The 23882-nt window shown below is 36.4% G+C and overlaps 1 protein-coding gene across 1 annotated transcript in view; it reads left to right on the top strand.

Annotated features, from left to right (window-relative positions):
* PXDNL (peroxidasin like) overlaps positions 1–23882 on the top strand; it is a 414188-nt gene that overhangs the window by 219813 nt on the left and 170493 nt on the right. Inside the window, 1 exon segment of the mRNA XM_019428907.2 lies at positions 10884–10955. Within this exon segment, the coding sequence (XP_019284452.2) occupies positions 10884–10955 (72 nt within the window).

Below are 23882 nucleotides of genomic sequence, written 5' to 3'. Positions count from 1 at the left end.
TCTCAAAAATAAATAAAAACATTGAAAACAAATTAAAAAAAAAAGTGAACAAATTAACCTGCCCTTACCTTTGGAAACCTTCGTGGCTGGTGTGAAGGAGATAAGAGAGAGGAGGGTTATTGTGTAGGACGACTTTCACTACTAGTGAGAGGGCCATTGTATACACTGGCATGGGTGTTGACTACAGTAACAATAAACTCTTGTCATATACTGTACTTAGTGTGACTGGAAATAAGGCAGCAGAGGAAAGGGTCTGTATCTGCAGGCAGCCTGACCTAGAAGGAAGCAACGCATTCCTAAGCTCACTCTTGTCTGCAAAAGCCAAGGACTGTCCATAAGTGCTTTCAAGTGACAAAAAATACACTAGTGCCAACTGTGGGCACCTTCCAACATTCTGAAAAATCACTGATTTCTGCCAAACACTGCGGCCTGAGAGCGAGCATCCGAGCATGGGAGACGATCACCCACCATCCTGCAGTGAGAGAGAGAGAGAGAGAGAGAGAGAGCGAGAGTGAGAAGAACCATTGGCTCAGTTGTGATCATGTGACATTCATGTACTACTCCTATTGCAAGACATTGCTCCTTTACTAGAAATGTTTACTCCTCTTGTGGAACACTCGCAGAACAAGTTACTTGCAGTCCAAGGTTTTGCTCTACTTTCTTTCCAAAATGAATAAATATTGATGAAAAATGATGATTAAGCTCTTGGCCCTAGTTGTTGTAGAACTGAAATAAATTTGTTATTGAAAGCCAGACTTGAATTTCAAATGCAGATATCTCTGGAATACTTAGCACATGTTAATAAATAGAACTTTACTTTCAGTAATTTAAATTATCTGGCAAATGTTTTTTTTTTTTTTTAAAGGACAGAGATAAATGATGATATAATTTTTCATTGTCATTTTTCTATGACTGTTTATGAGTTTTGGAAAATTATAAATCATTACCTTTGAAATCATGCAGAACACAGTTTTAGAGTATAGAAGAAACTTTAGTTTTTCCCCCATGTGGTAAGAATAGATGTGGCTTCCGCAGGAACTTTGCCCATTTAAAGACTTTTGCACATGTGTTGTTTCAGTTATACAACAAACCTACTGCTTGACTCTCACTAATTCTCGTTTGAATGTTAGAATTACATAATGAGTGAAATGCGATACTATAGTGTGAGTATACACTGTTGTTAGTAGAGAAACACATTTAAAAGTGGGGAAATGGCTTCTCATGGTGGTAATTTTTAAAAATAAAAAGCTCCAGGTTTGTTGGGTTTTTGTGTTGCTGAAGACACTGGGAAGAATGCAGAGACAAGGAGGATGAAGAGATAGAAAGATAGAAAAAAAAGAGGGTTTTCTTTTTCTTTTCCTTTCTACTCTTTTATTTTAAACATAATATCAGTTTAGTCTTTCTTGGTTGCAATAGAGCAAAATAAATAAACAATGAAACTGCTCAGAGGGGCTTATAAATTGTAGAGGTACTTCTGGCATCAGGCCTGGTTTGATCCAGCGGCTCAGAGGGTTACAGAGGGTTTTGTTTCTTGGCATCTGTCAAGTGGGCCATCTCTTAGGTCTAGTCCATCCAGAAGCCCCACCTGGTGGACCTTGGCAGCTCCATGTTTCCCTGTTGACTTAGCAAGATTTCTGTTCGGACTCATAACACCACCTTATGCGGGGAAAAGGATGGGTCTGTTCTGTTGATCCATGCGTAAAATAGAGGAAGCATTTTTGATATATGAGAAGCTTAGCAACGTCCCCTCTTGTTTCACTAGTTCGGGTCCTTCCCTGAACCAGTCACAGTGGCTGGAAGAATGGAATGAGTCCCTGACTTTATGACCCTGGAGCTGGGTATAAGCAGCATAACTAAGACACAGGAAGGGAGTCCATCAGCTATCCCCGAGGCTTTTCAGAGCTGCTGTGAGAAGGAAGCAGGTGGGTACTGGGTGGCAAAACCATCTTCAAATACTTGTACCATTTTCTGTAAGCATCCAAACACATTAGTTATTAGGCAAATATCTTAACTTTTTCAGAGAAACTGTCTCAGGTCAGGTTTTGAAGAAGTTTTATGATGATGTATCTCTTGATTTATTACTGAGGAAAAATATGGCTTTATAAAATTAAATTAGTTTTCAGCTTTAATGGAGCAATTATTTTTATTTTGAACTTCTATGTCTTACTCAAATAGAGTAATCTTTTAAAAATGTTTAAAATAGCTTATTGGTTTGAAACGTTGTGATTAATGCATATGATAATAAAAATAATCTCATAATGCGTTCAGCAGTCCCAAAAGTTTAAAGTTAATCCTATTCTTAAAAAACTTTTTTTAAGTTTATTTATTTTTTGAGAGAGAGAGAGAGGGGGAGAGGGAGAGAGAGAGAGAGAGAGAGAGAGAGAGAGAATGTGAGCAGGAGAGGGGCAGAGAGAAAGAATCTCAAGCAGGTTGTCCACTGTCAGCAAGGATCCCAATGCAGGGCTTAAACTCATGAGCCATAAGATCATGACCTGAACCGAAATCAAGAGTTGGATGCTTAACCAACTGAGCCACCCAGGTGCCCCTGGTTAATGCTGTTTTTGGATAGCAATTCCCATCTTGGACTAACCCCTCATCCTTCCTTAAAGGGCTATTAATTGATACTAAGTTGTCCTACTTTTTTAAGTAAATAGAATTTTATTTGCCTTTGTAGAGGCCCATACAGTTGTCATGTTTGCTTAAAAATATGTTTTATCTCTGTGTCTGCATCATAAAATACTTGAAAGAGCTAAAATGTGCATGTAATTTTATGTTATAAACATCCTAATGCTTTTTATGTCCTTTCAACATTTTAATTTGAAAAGTTGTAAGCAATAGAAAAGTTTGAATACCTGACATACCCTCTGTCTAAAAACTAATTAAAAATTGCACTTACTTTGTATATTTTTATGCATAATACATTTTTACTAAACCATATGAAAATAATGTAAACACACTGTACAAGTCATACTTTCATACTGAACAGCTATTTACTTCAGTTACTATTACCTGATAAATATTGTCAACAAATAGAGAATCATTACATAAACAGATATTAATACAACTGTATCAATAACCATTTATGTGAATGGTGTAAATACAGCAATTAAATGAAAGACACTATTTGAATGGATTAAAAAAAAAAACAATTATATGTATCTGCAAACACCCCCCCCCCACCCCTTTACATTTAAAACACATAGAGATGAAAAGTAAGGCCATGGAGAGAGTTGTACCATGCAAACACAAAAGAAAATTATAGAAGCTATATTAATTTCAGGTAAAGCAGACTTTAGGACAAGAAAAATTATAAGGGATAAAGGGCATCATTGCCTAATGATAAAGGAGGTTGATTCTCTAAGAAGACGTACAAGTCCTTAATGTATAAGCACCTAACAATAGAACATCATATTTTGAGGCAAAAACTGATAGAACTGAAAGGAGAAATAGACTAATCCATTCTTACAAGTTGGAGATGTTAACACCTCTCTATAAGTAAGTGACAGATCCATCAGGCAGAAAATCAGTAAGGACACAGTTGGGCTGAATCTCACCATCAGTCAACTGCATCTAGTCGACATTTGTAGAATACTCCATCCAACAGCAGAATAAACATTCTTCTCAAGTTCACATGGAGCATTTACCAAGATAGACTATATTTTAGGCCATAAAACACATCTCAGCAAGTTTAAAATGATAGAAGTCATTCAGAATATGTTCTCAGACAATAACGACTTTAAACTAGGAATCAGTAACAGAGAGATAGTTGGACTATTCCACGGTATGTGAAGGTTAGACAACAAATTTCTACATAAGACATAGTTCAAATGTCCACCGACTGATGAATGGATAAAGATGTGGTGTATATGTGTATACGTATATATACACACAATAGGATATTACTCAGCCATCAAAAAGAACGAAATCTTGCCATTTGCAGTGACATGGATGGAGCTAGAGAGTAGTATGCTAAGTGAAATAAGTCAGTCAGAGAAAGACAAATACCATATTATATTACTCATATGTGGAATTTAAAAAAACAGATGAGTAAATAAAAAAAGAGAGGCAAAGCAAGAAACAAGACTCTTAACTACGGAGAACAATGTGATGGTTACCAGAGGGGAGGTGGGTGTAGGCTGAGTTAAATAGGTGATGGGCATTAAAGAGTGCACTTGTGATGAGCACCAGGTGTTGTATGTGAGTGTAAATTGTACACTTGAAGCTAATGTAACACTGTATGTTAGCTAACTGGAATTTAAATAAAACCTTTTAAAAACACTTAAAAAATGAAAAAATAAGACATAGTTCAGAGAAGTTTCAAGACAACTTAAAAATATTTTGAACTGAATGAAAATGAAAACACAAATTATCAAAATTTGAAGAATTCAGTGAGAACGGTACTTAATGGAAATTTATAGCATCGAATGCATATTTTAGAAAAGAAGATCTAAAGTCAATAATCTAAGCTTCCACCTTAAGAAACTAAAGAAAGAAGAGTAATATAAACTTAAAGCAAGCAGAAGAAAAGGAGTAATAAAAATAGAGCAGAAATCAGTGATCCTAATGGCAAAGCCAGATGACATTGTAAGAAGGGAAACTACCAACTAATATCTCTCATAAACATAAATGCAAAAGTCTTGAACCAAATGTTAGCTACTCAGATCCAACAATGTACACCCAAACCACACGAGAATTGTCTCAGGTGTATAAGACTGGTTCAACACTTGAAAATCAATAAGTATAATCCATCACATCAACAGGATAGAGAGGAAACATCCTATAATCACATAAATAGATGCAGAAAAAGCACTTGACCAAGTTTGACACCCATAATAAAAATTCAACACCCTTAATAGATCTCTGAACAAACCAGGAATAGAGGAACTTCCTCAGCTTGATAAAGAACTGTACAAAAATCCCTACAGCTCACAGATAATAATGAAAAACGAGATGATTCCCCCCCTAAGATTGGTGATAAGGCAAGGATGTTGCCTGTTACTACTCCTCCTTAACCACCACACTGGAAGTTCCAGCTAATGCAATTAAGACACGAAAAGGAAATAAAAGGTATACAGATTTGGAAGGAAGAAATAGAATTGTATTTGTTCTCAGATGACATGACTATTTGTGTAGAAAACCCCAAAGAATCAACAGAAAAACTCCTGGAACTAATAAGCAATTATAGCAGGGTTGCAAGATGCTAGGTTAATACACAAGTCAATTGCTTTCCTATATGCCAGCCAGTGGGAGACTATTCAAGCTAACTCCTTTGTTCTTTGGAATGATCCCATTAAACTTTGAGTCCTTTTTTTTTTTTATTGCTTCCAGTGAAGGATTGTATGTTATATACTTATGCTGCCGCAGACCTGGAAGCAGCCATTTCTTCAAATAGCTTGATTAGTTCTGGTGGAAAATAGCATTTGAAAACAAGATCTGAATGCCAAGTGTCTTTATTAGGACATTAACTGTAGGATTTTTGAGGGAGCGGAAGAAGGTTTTTTTTTTTAATTGTGATTTTATATTTATATGAATATAATATAACAAATTGGTGCAGCCACTATGGAAAACAGTATGGAGGTACCTCAAAAAATTAAAAATAGAACTACCATTCTCAGTTTTGGGTGTATATCCGAAGGAGTTGGGATCAGGATCTTGAAGGCTGATTTTTCTTAATTTCTCACTTCAACACTTGTGTATCATTTTTCTTAGAGTGATAATCTTTATACATACTAATATTATTCTTCAAAATCTTGGTGCTAATTGATTTTATCTTATAATTAATATTCTTTGCAACTTAAATAGCCATATAGCTACAAAATTAAACCCACTATGTTTAAGATTTCTTTTCATTTCCATTTTTTTCCAATAGAAAATATTCTACACACAGTGTAAAATTGGAGCAGTTTGGTAACACCTACCTGAAAAAAAATTTCTCTGTGTTTTTCTGTTATCAGTTTTGTAGACCGTAAGGTCAGTTGTTTTTCTATTTTTACTTCATGTTAACTTTGCATTTTATTTTGTATTTCATCACATATTTAAACGTGTTAATTATTAACGTGGTTAGAAATTTTAATTACATAACAAAATATATTCAAGAAGACTTGTTTACAACCTTTTTTTCTTCACTTACTGCCTACCCACCCCCTTGTACATAGTAACCCCAGTAGTTGGTTTCTGGTTTACTATACCTGTGTTTTTTAATGCAAAAGTAAATATATATATATACATATATATATGTTTATTATATAAAATATATAAATTGAAAAAATATATATTCTTTATGCCAAAATAAATATATATGTTTACCATATGTTTGTTATATATAACATATTGTAATATATATATTACATATGCTTAGTCTTAATTTTTTTAAATGTTTATTTTTGAGAGAGAGGGGAAGAGAGAGAGCATAATTGGGGGAGAGGCAGAGAGAGAGGGAGACAGAGAAGCCAAAGCAGGCTCCATGCTCTCAGCACAGAGCCCCAGGTGGGCCTCAAACTCATGAACCATGAGCTCATGACCTGAGCCGAAGCCAAGAGTTGGACGCTTAACCACTGAGCCACCCAGGCACCGCATGTTATAACGTATATATTACATCTTCTTATTCTTAACTGTGTTTTGTGTAAAAAGAAACAATCAAATTATACAATATGTGGAAGGTTTTGTTTTTTTTGTTTTCACTTAATAAATACTAGACATCACTGTATAGACTTTCATAGAGGGCTTTCTCATCTTTTAAGGCTTCATTGTTCTCCATGATGTGACTCTACCATATTTTATTCAGTCAGATCCTACTGATAAACATTTGAATAGTCTTCAGTGATTTTCTTTTTTAAAAGATTATCAAATCTTGTGTATATGCCATTTTTTTTTTTGTAGAGGAATATCTTTGGTTCTAGAAGTCGGATTACTATGTCAAAAGGTAAACATCTATTCAATTTTTGCACGTATTGCTAAATTCCATTCCCTAAGGGCTGTGCTATGACGCATCACCACTAGCAATGCACCAGAGGGCCTGTTTCCATACAATCTCAGCAGCAGGTCAGGTTGACAGAATGGAGGACTTTTTTCCTCAGGGTGAAAGGTTAGAAGTGATATCTCAGTATCGTTTTCATTTGCGTTTGATCTTAGGAGTGCAGTTTAATATCTTTTCACGTGTTTGAATCGGTTTTATGTATGTTAAATGTATGCTGTCCGTAATGGCTTTTGCCCATTTTATGACTGAAAATTTGTTTTTCTTCTCAAATGTTAGTCTTTCTGTGGTAATAGCTCTCAAAATTTTCTCTTTCTTTTTTGACTTGGATATGCAATTTTTTGCCAAGTGACATTTTATTATTTAAAAAATATTATTTTTGAATTGCTTCTGGATTATGAGTCACAGTTAGAAAATCTTCCACCATTCCATTAATAAAAGAATTCATTGTTGAGCACCTGGGTGGCTTGGGCAGTTGAACGATGGACTCTTGATTTGGGCTCAGATCATGAATTTATGGTCCTGGGATCAAGCCCTGCATGGGGCTCTGCACTGAGCATATGGAGCCTGCTTAAGATTCTCTCCCTCCCTCTGCTCCTCTCCTCCACTCATGAGCTCTCTCTCTCTCTCTCAAAAAAAAAATAAAATAAAGTAAAATAATTTTAAAAAGAAATAATTCATTTTTTTCTCAACACCTGATATTTGAAAATGAATCTGTATTATATTCTAAATTTATATATATAGTTCTACAGCTAAACCTTTTATTTTGTTTTCCCCATTGGACTATTTGTGTGCCAACACCACACTGGTTTAATTATAGAGGTTTTACTGAGTTTCCTAAATATATGTTATAGCCTGTCTCCTCGTTGAACTTCTTAATTAGGGTGTATCTAGCTTATTTGTTTACTTTTCCATAGAAACATTAGAATCAGCTTATTCACCTATGTAAAATTGTGTTGAGGGTGCCTGGGTGGCTCAGTCAGCTGATCATTCGACTCTTGATTTTCGCTCAGGTCATCCGACTGAGCCACCCAGGCGCCCCAAGGCCATTGATATCATAGGTTCATTTTATAGTTTGTAATCTTACTAAATTCTCTTAATGTTTTGGTAATAATTTTGGGATTGATTATTTTACAATTTCCAGTCATACAATCATGGTATCTGGAAATGAAGATAGCAATCAGTATGGGTTTTCTTCAGTATTTTAGATGATAATCACAAATATTGCTCCATAGAACTATTAAATGGTGAGTTCAGTTGCATGTAATTTTGCATTGATATTCAAATATGAGTTTATTGTTTTCTTGTGCAATTTTCCTCAAGTTTAGATACTAACGTTTGGTTCGAGTGACAGGTGATTAAATATGAGGGTAGAGAGAACTTTGGATGGCTTATTTCTTCTTAGTTCAAGACCATGCCTTCCTGCTGAGAGAGTGAAGTACAATTTATTTAGTTAATACAGCCTCTTTTTGTGCGTCTTCAGATTCTATGATGTTATCTTATTTTGGTAAGAATTTTTGGCTTCTTCCTTCTTTCCATGGAATACCACTCCTCCACAAGATGCCTCGCTACTTTGAGGTGCCCCCCCCCCATTCACTTTCCTGGCCCCTTTCTGTCAATTCCCAGGAACTAGGGCTCTGCTTTCCCAGGACTGACAGGTTCTCATCAGGTTGGTACTCTCTCAGCGTTCCTGTTCCACGCCCTCCTCCCATCTCTCTCGTCTATAAAATCCTACCTGACACTTTTCTGCAAAGCAACCTCTGGAGCTCACTTTGCTGATGTTAGTATTTTCCCTACTTAAATGTAAATTGAAGTGACTAATTTTCTGTTTCTCCTAGTGATTTGTGTTTTCCTCTTAGCTGATTTTCAAGATGTATGGACAGATTCAAATTCAGGCTACCATTATCTCACAGGAAGCTGGAAGTTCTCTTGCTGGTGTTAACCTAAATAGCAGTGTTTCTTGAATGTATACTTTATTGTTTTAATCAACATGTGTGGATCTAACAACAGAAGTTCTGTTTCTTTTTTTTTTTTTCCCTACTATTATTTGGTCACCTTTTCAGTATCATTTTCTATAAAAGATGAATCTAAAAGGAATCTGTGTATATGATATAAAATTTTATGGGCAGTTTTCAGTTTTGAGGCTCCTCAATGAATATTTGATAATTTAGTTTAATTTTTATGAGGCAGTTCATCATTTTTAATGTGATAATAACAGAAACCTATTTAAGACTTTACATGCATCTGTACAGAGATTGGATCAATTTTTTTTTTTAATGCCTCAAGATATGATACCTGAAAAGTAATGTGGTTCCTTGACATTCTGATAGTCGGAGGGTCCTTTACAGGGAGGTATGTCTGAATCCTTTGGAATAAGTTTACAACAAACTTTTATCTGGTCTGTAGCCCTGGAATAGAAGTTTTCAACTTGACCGTATATTATTATCATCTGTGGAGTTTTGAAGAATCCCAGTGCCAGTTCCATCTGCCAGACCCATTATTAAATCAGAATTTGCAGAGGCATGCTCCCAGATACCAGCACAAGGCCTGAGACAGAGCTCAAAATGATGTCTTAGAAATGTTATCGATTCACATACCCATACACTGATTCACATACAACCACAGTTGAGAACCAGTGGTGGTTTTTGAGACCACAGCTCAATGCTGCTTATCAGCTAGTTGAAGAAACATGGTTCTAGAAGGTTCTTTTTCTTGCCATCCTCACATGTAGCTGTATTTTTGAGATTTGGGGTCAAAGCAAGATCTTCCGTAGTATCAAATAACGCCAAGGAAATCTCTCCAGTTAGACATAAGTCTCCACCAGTCACTACTGCTCTGAAAAACTTATAGGAGTTCTAATCTGTGGGAAGGGAAAGTAATTTGGAACTTCCAAAGTTTCAGTAAGCAAGTTTTGGAAAAGCAATTTCTTTTTCATTTTCAACTAGAATTGTGATTTCTATGGTTTGTGTGGAGATAGATTGCCTCAGAATCAACTGGGAAACTTGTTAAAGATGCAGTTTCCTAGACGTCACTCCAAGAGAATTGGATTGAGTAAGTTTTGGGGCAAGCTCAGGAGCCAGGGTGTTTTACAAAACACCAGAGGATTCTGATGCAGGCGCAATCACAGTGACCTCTAACCTAGGCAGGGGCACATTCCACAGGAACTTGACGGAACGTTTTAGGAATTCTGATTGCCTCGGATCCTCAGAGGCGCAAGTAGGAATGATCCGGGTTTCACTTTCATGACATCCACAAAAATCAAAGAGATTTAAAAATGAAATAACTTTGCCATCCCGTAGTTGAAGAAAAAAGGACGTAGTGCTTACGTGTTACATAGATTTGTTCTCATCAAACCTTTTGGCCAGATTAGTTACATCCTCCTATCTGTAAATCCATTCACAGTATCCTTTCCTGTAGGTTTTCAGCAGCAGCCGTGACGGAACCAAAATACCTCTTGTGGATCTGTTAATATGTGTTTATCCCCCTTCAGAAGAGTCCTGTGATATTTGCCAGCTTGACGAATGTAACTCTTAGTTCAATATATTCTGTATGATAGAATAGATGGGAAAAAATTGTTCTAGACAAACATTGCTTTTCCTCAGAGAAGTTGCTACCCAATACATGTGACCTCATTAGTCAGAATTTTTTATAATCACGCTAAGTTTCAGGATTTAAGGCAGTGATTCTTAATATTTTGGATCAAGGAGCTCTGAGAATCTGAGAGCCTTGGAACTGTCTTACCCAGATATCTGAACATATTTAAATGAAATCAAAGTTTCCATTTATTTTTAGAGAATCTGTGAACATCCCAAAGCTCTTTAGAGCCACATTGCAGTTTAAAAAGTCCTGATATAAGATATGTGGTATTTCCATGAATTTAGAATTTAATAGGATTTGTTATGGTTTTCAGGTATCTGTACAAGAATGAAATTCATGCCCTCGACAAGCAAACCTTTAAAGGACTCAGATCCTTGGAACAGCTGTAAGTAATAAAAACTTCTTTCTTGAATCATTGATGGTTGCCGTTCAAGTGGAAGCTCTTTTAATGCCATTATGTGATAGTTGAGCAATTATTTTAAGCTTTGTCATGCAGCTCGAATGATTGAATATTCTGTCATCAGTTGGATAAAAATCAGAATGTATGATGGAGTTGGCATGAGGGCAGGAAGACAGAGCCCAGCTGGAATCCCAGCTCCTGCATTTATTAGTGGTGTGCTATTGGGCAAGTTGCCTTCCCTGAATTTCTGTTTCCAAATCTCTGGAATAAAGATATTCCTGCTGCGAAGATTAAGATATTCCATGCAAAGACTCTAGCTGATCATATGACACAAAATAGGCATTTCATAGAAGGTAATTGATAGCCGTGATTATTTATTAATTTATCAAGCTCATAGACATTTAACTGATATGGGAATTCCCAGAGCATGACGTCTAACCCCTCATGTGACAAATTAATAACCAAATCCGATGTTAATTAAATGACTTGCCTCAGGTTAAAAGATCTACAACCCAGATCTCCTGATTGTTATCCTCGTGCACTTTTCACATGTGACACCCTACGGCTGGTTTCAAAGAGTTTGAAATCTCATAAACTGTAGGTTCACCTTTCAGAATTTCAGTGTGAAATAAGAATTTTCGGTATGAAAAAGTCATGATATATAGTTACACTGCTACCAACTGGCCATTTGATATTTTATTCAGATATTTCTCTCAATTATTAGTGTCTGTGACGCAAAATCTAGTTAGATATTTGAAGAGGTTTTGCCTCATTCCTGACAAGCTACGTGATATTTTGTCAGCTTAGAGATATAGAATGCTCTTTGATTTTTAATTAATACGACTCTTAAATACCAGAAGCTTTTGATTCTGAGCTTTATTTCTGTCTTCAATGTGGCTTCTTATTTTCAAAAGGCTGTTTGCAATCATTTCTATAATAAATATACTTCATAAATGTCTGAAAAAATCTAGATTTCTTTTTTCCTGGAGGGCCAAAGTGTTAGGTTATAGTATTAAAATATGATCAATCAAACACACTTTTAAAATTATCGTTTCCATCTACTTCTCCCCTTGTTAATTTTCTTTTACACGACTAATGATCTATCCTGTGGCAAAGTGTGTTTCTTCATCTTTTCCTTTATTATTTTAAATTGTGTAATGTTTTAGGAAATTTTTACTACATTGTGGAACCATCACAAAAACAAATAAGTATAAATTCTTTAATAGCAACAACAAATAAAATCTTTATGACTGTGTTGTGTTGTTCATCAAATATATTTACAAATGATTTATAAAAATTAACATGAAAAGTTCTAATTCTAAAGTGCACATGATTCTCATCAGTAAATGCTTTACATCCTGATAACAATCATTGGTCTTACTAACATTGAGTAATACTGTTGTTTAAAGCCATGGAAACAGGCATTTCTGCTTGCGAATTTTAAAGCATGATTCCATGCTCTTGTGAATCATTATTCAAAGAGGATTTTTGGAATACAAAGATGTAATCTCTAATCCTTGGAAATTTTCATGATTTTAATCATAGCTCTGAAAGTCAGTTCATTTCCATGTATCTCTACCAAACTAAAGAGCTTGAGGTACCTGAAATATTTGCTCTTTAAGACCTATAATAAATAGGATTCTTATTGTACATAAGATCCTTATTTCTTTTAAGGATTCTTATTGTACATAACTGTTTTAAGATTAAGCTCCTTTTTGAGGAAGGCAGGGGCACGTGAGAGGTTTTTGTGCAGCCTTGCAAATATGGTAAGGCATTGTAATACCAATTCTGTTACTGACATGACCGTCTACATTCAGTATGAAAATACACTTTTTGATTTTCGTTTAGTCTTTAAGACACAGTCTGTGGTTTAAAAAAGTGGAAATGAGCAGTGAGGAAGGGATATCGAAGAAGGATTTGTGGGCTTAATTCTTTTTTTCTTTTTAAGATTATTTATTTTGAGAGAGAGAGAGAGACAGAGAGAGCGAGTGAGGGAGGGGCAGAGAGAGAGGGAGAGAGAATCCCAAGCAGGCTCCGTGCTGTCAGCGTGGAGCTCGACCCAGGGCTCAAACCTACAAATGGTGAGATCACGACCTGAGCTGAAACCAAGAGTTGGATGCTTAGCTGACTGAGCCAACCAGGTGCCCAGCCTAATTCTTTTTTTCGTTTTTTTTTTTGTTTTTTTTTAAATCTTTTGGTCAGTTGGAAATTTGATAAACTGCATTCTTTTTTTAAAACCACCTCATTGAGGTATGATGGACATACCTCAATGGCTGTGCATACTTAATGTAAACAACTTGAGTTTAGAGATAAGTATTCACCTGTGAAACCATTGCCAAAATCTATGCTATAAATATATCCATCACTTCCAAAAGTTTCCTTTCATCCATCCCCCTAGTTATTATTATTATTATTATTATTATTCATTATTTGTGATAAGAACACTTAACATCTATCCTCTTAGCAAATTTTTAAGCATACAATACAGCATTAAGTTGTGAAACTATAACACTACAAGAAGAAATCATACAGAACATCTTCTTGACATTGGCCTTCAATGATTTCTTGGATATAAAGGAAAAGCACAGGCAACAAAAGCAAAAATAGACAACTAGAGCTATGTCAAACTAAAAAGCTTCTGCACAACACAGGAAGCCATCAACAAAATAAAAGGCGATTTATGAAATGGAAAAAAACATCTGCAAACATTCATCTAATAAATCCAAAATGTAGGGAGAACTCCTAGAATTTAATAGCAAAAGCCCGAACAACTAGATTAAAAAATAGGCAAAGGACTTGAATAGATCTTTTTCCAAAATAGACACACAAATGGCCAACAAGTATATGCAAATGTGCTCGACATCACTAATCATCAGAGAAATGCAAATTAAAACCACAATGTGAAGTCACCTCACACCTGTTAGGATGGCTATTATCCAAAAGAAAAAAAAAAAACACCGCAGGTAAGGATGGTGTAGAGGAAAGGTAATTTCTCGTGCTCCATTGGTGGGAGTGTAAATCGGTGTAGCCGCTATGGAAAACAGTGTGGGGGTTCCTCAAAGAATTAAAAATAAGATTACCATGTGATCCACCAATCACACTTCTGGGTATTTATTCAAAGAAGTTGAGATCAGGATCTCAAGGTGATACCCGCACTCCCATGCTCGCTGCAGGATTATTTACAATGGCCAAGAGATGGAAACAATCTAAATGTCCATTGACAGATGAATGGGATAAGGAAAAAATAAATATGTGTGCATATATATATGTAGTCACACACACGCATACATACAATGGAATATTATCCAAGCTTAAAAAAGAAAGAAATTCTGCCATTTGTGATAAAATGGATGAGTTTGGAGGGCATTATGCTAAGTGAAATAAGCCTGACACAGAAGGACAAATACTACATAATGCCATTTCTAAGAGAAATCTAAATAGTCAGACTCAAAGAAGCACAGAGTAGAATAGTGGCTCCCAGGGGATGGGGGAGGGAGAAATGAGGAGATGTTACTCAAAGGGTACAAACTTTTAGTTATGCAAGATCCTAGATGCCTAGAGATCTACTGTACAAAATAGTGACAAACCACATTCTGCTTTAAGGGTGAATCCTGTCTTTGTGTTGCATTAGATTATCTTCTGTGTGTTGGCTACATGAAGAGAAATTTTGTGATTAAACACAACAGAGTTATAAATTAAAACACAAATCTTATTTTAAACATTAATAAGACATTGTTATTTTTATAAAGTAATTTGTATCCTTATATTGATTGTGTCAGGGGAGTAATTATCTTTATAAGAATTATAATGGTTGAATTTTTATGTAGGAAGATAGAATGATTACAAATTAAGAAAGTGTATATTAAAATGAATACATTTGTGACGATACAATCAGTTTTACCAAATGGAAAGACCATATTTCTTGGGTATAATTTTCCATTTTATATATAGCCGAACACCACTGGTTAAGGGGGATAGTATCCTCAAAGCACGTTCTTATTCTACAAATGACACAGAGGACTCTAATGCTTCTACCTTTAAAAACAAGAGTAATTGCCATGTGCTTAGAAAGCACGGTTTAATGGACCTTGAGAAATTTAACAGGAGACCATGGGGGAGGGGAAGGGGAAAAAAAAAGTTATAGGGATGGAGGGAGGCAAACCATAAGAGACCCTTAAAAACTGAGAATAAACTGAGGGTTGATGGGGGGTGGGAGGGAGGGGAGGGTGGGTGATGGGCATTGAGGAGGGCACCTGTTGGGATGAGCACTGGGTATTGTATGGAAGCCAATTTGTCGATAAATTATTAAAAATAATATTTCTTATTAATCAGCCGTCTTGCTTTCAATTAGCTCTTCATCTAAAACTTCCATCTTTATTGTACTGATACATGGACCTATTTTCATTGGTTACTTTTTTTGCCAGTGAATGTCTCATCCGAGCCTCCTTAGTAGGCACGAAATATGTCTCATGAAAATGGTATCTTCTAGTCATTTTCCTCGTAAGACCATTGAACTAGAAATGACAGTATTTTAGTTAGTCATTATTGTTTAACTTACATTTCCTTTCCAGTGTCTAACTTCACATTCCTTACTTTCCCTGTTCTTTAGATGTTTACTGAATCCTGAATGGTCTATTTTATCTAGAGTATTTCTGTTAGATAACAGCAGGCTTTCATGCCTGTGTTAAATTTCACTCCTGCCTTAAATATCAACATCTTATTCCATTGTCTACCGAAATCATGGAAAGAGGCAGAACAGTGTTTCTGAAAACACAAGATCTTAGAAATCAGACTGAACTAAGTTTGATCTGATTGAACATGTGCCGCGCTTATTAACCTTTCATTGTTTTTTAAATGAGGAGAATAATAAGTATGTGCCAGGCTGGCTCTGAGATCTAAGGATAATATATATGAAACACTTGGCAAGAGAAGATCCTGAAAGAACAATATCTGTGAATTTCTATAGCGATATTTATTATTATTTTACTAATTATTTTCCGTACAACGTTTGACAAGAAACAGCTTATTTATTTTTTACTTTTAAGAAACGGATAATTTAAATGGTGTGTTTTAAAATGCAAATTTAAATTTAACCAGTGATACAAAATATTAATTAACTTAATTTCTTTGACCTGTCGTGATCTGTTTTTTTTTAATTTTTTTTTTTGATGTTTATTTAGTTTTGAAGGAGAGAGAGACAGAGCATGAGGGGGGAGGAGCAGAGAGAGAGAGAGGGAGACACAGAATCGGAAGCAGGCTCCAGGCTCTGAGCTGTCAGCACAGAGCCCGTCGCGGGGCTCAAACTCACAAACGGTGAGATCATGACCTGAGCTGAAGTCGGAAGCTTAGCTGACTGAGCCACCCAGGCGCCCCTGTCTAGTTTATTTTAAAGGACTTTCCAACCTGATTACTTACTGTAAACCATAAATGACTATAAATGCTAAAAAGATAATCTTTTTAAACATGTAAATATCTCAGATTGTACAGTTAATATTTCAAAGCTTTTAAAAGAAATCTTATTGTTTTCAAGAAGTTTCAAGCCTAATTAAAATTTGTTAAGCATCTAAAATTACAAGAAATGGGATATTGGCATAATGCTTTTGGATTTATCGATGCTTTGAAAATACAAAAATTCTGACTGGAACAAAAGAATATATGTGTAAAACTTCTTTTGCTCATTCATTGCCTGAAAGTCCTGCATTAGAGCTACTTTGGGTTTATGTCCATTGTCAATGCCATTCATCCAAAGACCACCAGCAATATTCCCATAGTGAAACAAGTTGAGTTTGTCACTCCTTGCAGTGTGGCTGAGAACACATGCTCTGTAGAGTCATAAATCGGGAGTATCAGTAAGAGGCTGTGAGAAAAAAAAAACCAACATATTTTAAACTTAGACTTTGGCTGGGTGATTTTGAGAGGATAGGAAGGCAGGGATTTGCTCTAAATTGAAAAATGCCAGAAAGCGTGCACCAGTCTGTGATTGTGTATCGTCATAAATCTTATCTATAGAGAGTAGAGAATAGAATGATGATAAAGCTGTAATTGGTAAGGATATAGCATTCACTCAATCTGGTCAAAAGAAGAGACCGTTTGGCATTTTGTGGGTGGAAAAGTAATCTTGTTTTTATTTGTGCTGAGACAAAATTTAGAAGTAGCCGTGTCTTGTACCATTTTATCAAGGTCTCAGGGTAACCCTGTCTTAGCTTGAATTCTGTGAGATTACGTTTAGTAGAGTCCCATGGTCCATCCATGAGTGCTAGATCGGTTTCTGAATGTCGAAGATAATCTTTTTTTTTTTTTTTTCCTTGCTCAAGATAAATTAGAGCCCAGAATTCAGAATAAAAGATAGACCATTATGGTGGTAAGGATTCTTCATTAAAGACTTTATTTAGTATCACCCTTCCATCATGATGACTAGTAACTTATTCTCAGTGTTAAAAGCATCTTTGATATATAACATCTAAAAAGGTTTCACTCACTTATAAACAGAGACAAATTTCTTCTTGTGATACGATGTTGGAGGAGAGAGATTTACATTTTGCTCTTAAAAACTAGAAAACCAGACAAAATATCTAAAGCAGCCATTTTCAGACATTGGACAACAGGCAACAAAGAGCTGTGATCTGTGACACAGGGACACAAGATGTGATCTCTGTGATGTCATAGCTCACTGCCCAGAGGGAGCTTCCAGACAGAAGCACAGGGAAGGTTACACAGCCAGAGACTAGCTATGTTGAGGAGACAGAGATTGGAGTTTGGGGATCGTGACATGGCAGAAATTGGTGGTATGGGGCACCAGAGAGCAGAGAGCTGCACAGAGAAAGCCTTGGAGACCTGAAGAAGCTTCTCCTAGTCTTTGTCTGGATACTGATCAGCACAGGTAGTTAGAGGAAACTACCTGCGCTCAGAAGAGGACGACTGGAAAGCTCTAAGTCAAAAAAGTGCCAGAAACTCCTACACAGGCCTGAGAATAGTTTGTGCTACCTCCAGCCAGTACGGAAGGACCTCATGCTACATAGCACTGGAAAGAGTCCTCGGCAAAGTGTCATCTTGATAGAGGGGCTGCATGAGTCCTTTTATGAAGACTCCTTGACCTGCTCTGGCACAGGTTAAAGAAAACCAGAGAGAATCAAACCGCTCTCAGTGCCAGAATGAAGTCCACTATTTATCAAAGAAGTGCAACAAAATCTAGCACCCAGTAACCCAACATTAACAATTCTCATCCTTTAATCAAAAATTGCCAAGCGAGCACATCATGCCCAGAGTTACAAAATCAAGAAACCAAAATATGATGGGACGAGAGGAGAAATGAACAAATTCAACACTCTTCTGTCAATAACTGATAGAAAAGTAGACAGAAAAATCACCAAGTGTATAGAAGACAAGTATAACAGTATCAACCAATTTGACCTAACTGGTATTAATAGGGCAATCCGCCTTAAGCCTGAAAACTATACAACATTTTCAAGTGCACAAGGGACATTGACCAAGATAGTTCATATTCTATGCTACAAAATAATTCTCAATAATTTTCTTTTTTTAACAGCAAAATGGATTTATTCACGAATAGGAGAGAATTGCAATTTGGGGCAAACAGGCTATGGTAAGCCAGAGGCAAGTCCAACAAACAAAGGAGAAAATGTTATTTCATGGGGAAGGAGGGAGTTGGGAGCTGTTGTTTTGGACCAAAGTCTATTGGAGAAAAGCAAGAGTTCAGGCTGATGATGGTTTCTCATTGGCCGAGTTGCTGGCGTAGTTGATTTCTTACAGGAGATGCGATGTGCATCTTTTCCTGTTGTTGCCTGTAATTGATGATTCTTACCTGTTGATGACTCTTCTGTTGGGGTCTGTTATCCACACTTCTTTCTGTAATGGACACAAAGTGGTGTGGTGTGAAAGCTCCCCCTTCTGGCCTCTCCAATCCATTTTGGTGAGGTTTCCCTTGACTAATTTTCACATTTCCTTCTTTTGATTAAGATCTTCCTTTGAAAACTTCACTGATGGAGAGTTAGGTTTTCTTAATTCAGTGGTCTTTTGGGCTTTGGCATCAAGACTTTTTCTGGATGTCCTGCCCCACACCGGAGAGAAATTGTATAGATTGCAGACCTACTGAGGTCACATGCAAATAACAAGGAGTAGGAGGGAGAACTCTCAGGGACTTCCATCTATAGTCCATATTTATGGAAATCATAAGCATTGCAGATCATCTCCATGTTGGGTACCTCATTTTTACAAAGGTTTGACAGGCAGCAAGTACAGAATCAAAAGGAACATGACATTTCCCAATTGTAGATGGTTCTAAATCCACACCCTCGGTCTGAAAGTAGCCAACTGAGAATATTTATTGATACATATTCCGACTGAGGGGAGAAAAGTCTCCCTCCAGAGGCAAACCTGGAGTCATATATTCCCCTCGGAAGTCCCCACCTAAAGCAGCCATGAAAGTAGAATACAGTGCCCTTCAAGAATACGCTGGAAGAACGGCGTGCATTTGGGAAGATACAGTGTGGGTAGAAACAGGAAGCAGTAGCTGATAAACTTTTTGCGAGACAGCGAAACTTCAAAGACATTTTAAAACAGTGTCCTCAAAAGAAGTGTTTGGAACTAACTGTGTCACCAGTAATACAACCTGTGAAGTTGTAAATTCACGAACCATGAATTTGGATAAGAATGCAGAGACACTTGGATACAGATGTGGTAAAAGATACAGAATGGACTATTCCTCAGCAGATACAAAGAATCTTGTCATTTGCAGCAACATGGATGGACCTAGAGGGTAATATGCTAAGTGATACAAGTCAGAGCAAGACCAATGCTGTATGATTTTGCTTACGTGGAATCTAAGCAAACAACAGAAACAGACTCATAGATAAGGGAAACAGACTGTTGGTCAGAGGGGAGGGGGAGGGGCAGATGAAACAGGTGAAAGAGATTAGGAAGTATAAACTTCCAGTTATAAAATGAGTAAGTCATGGGGGTGCAGTATACAGCACAGAGAATATAATCAATCTGTATGGTGACAGACGGCAACTAAATTTACCACGGAAATCATTTCGTAATGTATAGAAACATCAAGTCACTATGAGGCACACTTGAAACTAATAGACCGTTATGTCAATGATATGTCAGTAAAAAATGAAAGGACAAAATAAAATTTGCATATTGTGAAAAACACAAATAAAAATCACCCTCCTTTGTTAGAGTAATCTTTTTTCACAGTGCACTCCTGGGAAGGAAAGACCTTAAGCATAACACCTTCAGCCTCAAGGTTTTCTCTGTTGGAAATGACACCTCCAGAAAGACTCTTTTTCAACCTTGCTGGAAAGGTTGTGCTTTCCAGCACTGACCAACCCTTGTGCCACGAATCTCCTGGGAATAGACTTTTGGATTCATGTGACACGTCTAAAGAAGGCATCAAACCCTGCCTGGACCTGTACACCATCTGGCGACCTGAAAGAAAAGATTTCTTGGAACCGAAGCAGATGATAGCTGATGAGATAGCAGTCCCAAGACGTCTGGACCAGACCACTTAGAATGTTCAGTAAATTTTGGAGCATTGAAATCATATAAAATATCTTTTCTGATAAAACAGCATTAAATTAGGGAACAATAACAGAAAGATATCGTATAAATTTCCAAATTGTTAGACCTACCAAGCAATTCGAGGAAGAAATCACAAGAAAAATTAGGAAATATTTTGAATAAACTAAAAATGAAATGACAGCATCCTGAAATTTTGAGGTTGTAACTAAAGTAGTGGCTGGATTACAACTTATCACATTAAACATGAAGATATCATGTTTGAAGGATGAAGATATCAAGTCAGTGATCCAAGTTTCTACCTTAAGAGTCTAGAAAAGTGGAGCAAATTATATCCAAAGTAAGCAGAAAGAAGGAACTAACAAAGATGGGTTAAAATCAAAGAAATCGAAAACAGAACCACAATAAAGTGAATACACAAAATTCTTATATGTTCAAACGAGCAATAACCTTGATGGACTTTAAGCCAAATTTTCAGAAAAAAGGGAGACGATGCAATTTATGGGTATCAAGACTAGGGGGCAGTACAGATACTATAAAAACAGTAAATAGATAAAATAAGGGTTTATCTTGAACAATTTTCTTCCAATAAATTGGACAACTTAATGAAATGAAAAATAGACTTCAAGGATACACCTGATAAAGGTTACTCAAAAACAAATAGTCTGTATAACTATATATTAATATATATAAAAGAAATTATATTTGTAGTTAAAATATTTCCAAATAAAAATAAATTACGTGTCTAGATAGGTTCATTGGTGAATTGTTACAAACATTTAAGGAAGAAATAAGTCCAATTCTATACCATTTTTTTTTTAAATAAAAGAGGGACACTTTCCTACTCATTTGAGTTGCAGTCACTGTATGATAACAAAGTCAGACAAATGCATTACAAGAAAAGAAAATAAAAAGCCTGTATCCCTCATTAATATAGATGCAAAATGCCTTCACCAAATATTAGAAAATCAAATCTAGCAAATTATCTGAAAGGTATAATAAACAAATCATGCACAAGTACATTTAATTTAAGGAATACAGGCTGGTTTAACATTTGAAAACCAATATATTTCACCGTATTAATAGATTAAAGAAGAAAAAACACGATCATCTCAGTATATGCAGAAGACGCATTTGACAAGATTTAACAGTCATTCATGGTAAAAAATCTTAAGCAAATTAAGAGTGAACAGGAATTTTTTCAACCTGGGAAGCGACATCTAGGAAAGGCCCTTGCCTAATTCATATTCGGTGGCAAAATGACTGAGTACTTACTTAACTTTTCAGGTTGGGAGCAAGGCAAGAATGAAAGGAAAGAAGCATGGAAAGATGTTCATCATTCTAAGTCATTAGGGAAATGCAAATTAAAACCACCATAAGATACCATTATACACCCTTTAGAAAGGCTAAATTAAACACACTAAAAGCACCAAGTGGTAGGGAAAACGTGGAGCGCCTGGAACTCTCACACGTGTGCTGCTGGGAGTGCAAAATTACGGTCCCTTTCAAACACAGTTTCACAATTTCTTTTAAAGTTAAACATTTCAGACTGGGACACAGCAATTACACTTTTTAGTGAAAGCATCTACCCCGAAGAAATAAGACGTATTTCCACACAGATGATGATGATAGCATCTTTATGAAAATATCCCTAGACTAGAAACAACCCAGATGTCTATCAACCAACTGGTGAATGGATCAACAAATTAGGGTACATCCACACGGTGGGCTAACACTCAGTAATAAACAGGAATAAACCACTGATACTCATACCATCACAGATGAATTTCAAGCACATACGCCAAGTAACAGGAGCTAGATAAGTAAGACTTTATACTGTCTGAATACATTTATATTACATTCCAGGAAATGCACGGCTCTAGTGACAAAGAGCAAGTCAGTGGTTTCCTGGGGTGGGGGGTGGCGGTGGGTTCGGGAGGTAGGATTGGCTGCAAAATATCTGAGAGCATTTTGGGGGCTCATGGAAACATTCTATGCCACATTTGTGATGCTGGTTAAATGATGCATACATTTATCACAACTAATTTATTTGCATACTGAAAATTGTTTAATTGTTATCATACGTAACTTATACCTCAGTAAAACTGACTTAAAAATAAACAAAGACGAATGACTATCTTATCATTATTTGCCAGATGTTTCCATGCCTTTACCCTCATTCCCACTTTTGTTTGCCAAATCTATGATTTCTCATAGCGGCTTATGGTAAGTCTTGCAGTCAGGTAGTAAGATGCTTCCAATTTTGATTTTCTTTTTAAACATTGCCTGCATTCTCGTATGTAGTTTAGAATAAGCTTGCTCATTTCTGCCCTCTCTCCATTACCCACTCCATTACCACCAGGTAAAAGCCCTCTGAGATTTTGGTTGGAATTACATCGAATCTGTAGATCTGTTTGGTGGAACGTTTATCGCCAAACCCAAACATGCCATCAGTAGATTCAGACCAGATGTAGCAAAATGAATTCTTTTGGGTGGAAGTCTATCCAAAGCAAAATTTTACTCACCTAAGGAGTTTCGGTAAAATCAAAGCACGTCTTTGGCCAGTAACTGCATCACCTGTGTCTTGGGTAGAGCAGCTTCGAGAACTTTCCGGAACTCGAAGAACTTGAGGGCTGGGTGTGTGGTTACAAGGGACTGCAATTTGATCCTATTTCCTGAGCGTCATTAAAGATCAATTTTGAAGCACCTTTCTAGGAATAGTTCTGTTCTTGCATCAATTCATTTTGTCTTTCTAACTGGCTTTGTGACGTTTGAGGTATAAATATAAGAAAATAGCAAAAATAATGTAAACACAGGGAGGGGGACAAAACAGAAGAGGCTCATAAATATGGAGAACAAACTGAGGGTTACTGGAGGGGTTGTGGGAGGGGGGATGGGCTAAATGGGTAAGGGGGTTAAGGAATCTACTCCTGAAATCATTGTGGCACTAGATGCTAACTAATTTGGATGTAAATTTTAAAAAATAAAAAAGAAAATAAAAAAAAAAAGAAAATAGAAATACGATATTCCCCGTTGTTCATGCTCCAGCACATCCCATTCTAGGTCTGGGATTGGCTTTTCCAATCCATTCCAAAGTGTCCTCCTACTCCTCGCTGATGTACCCCCGGCATGAAGCTAGCTCAGGCAAACCCTCTTTTGGGCACCGCATGAAAAGAAGGCTTTGAGGACCTTTCCCTCTTCTGCACAATTCTGGATAAAATCTGTAAGACAAAGAATAATTCTGACTTTGAAACCTCCAAGTTTGTTCTTCAATAGCAAATGGATGTTAAAAACAGAGAAGTTCTCTGATTTTTGGGGTCTCTCCAAGGTTTCCTAGGGAAAGGCCCAGACGCTCACACTGAGAAATAGGTC

This window comes from Panthera pardus, unplaced genomic scaffold, assembly GCF_024362965.1.
Source record: "Panthera pardus isolate Hobbes unplaced genomic scaffold, ASM2436296v1 HiC_scaffold_7, whole genome shotgun sequence".
Taxonomy (NCBI): Eukaryota; Metazoa; Chordata; class Mammalia; order Carnivora; family Felidae; genus Panthera; species Panthera pardus.
This window is presented reverse-complemented; position numbering and strand designations above follow the sequence as displayed.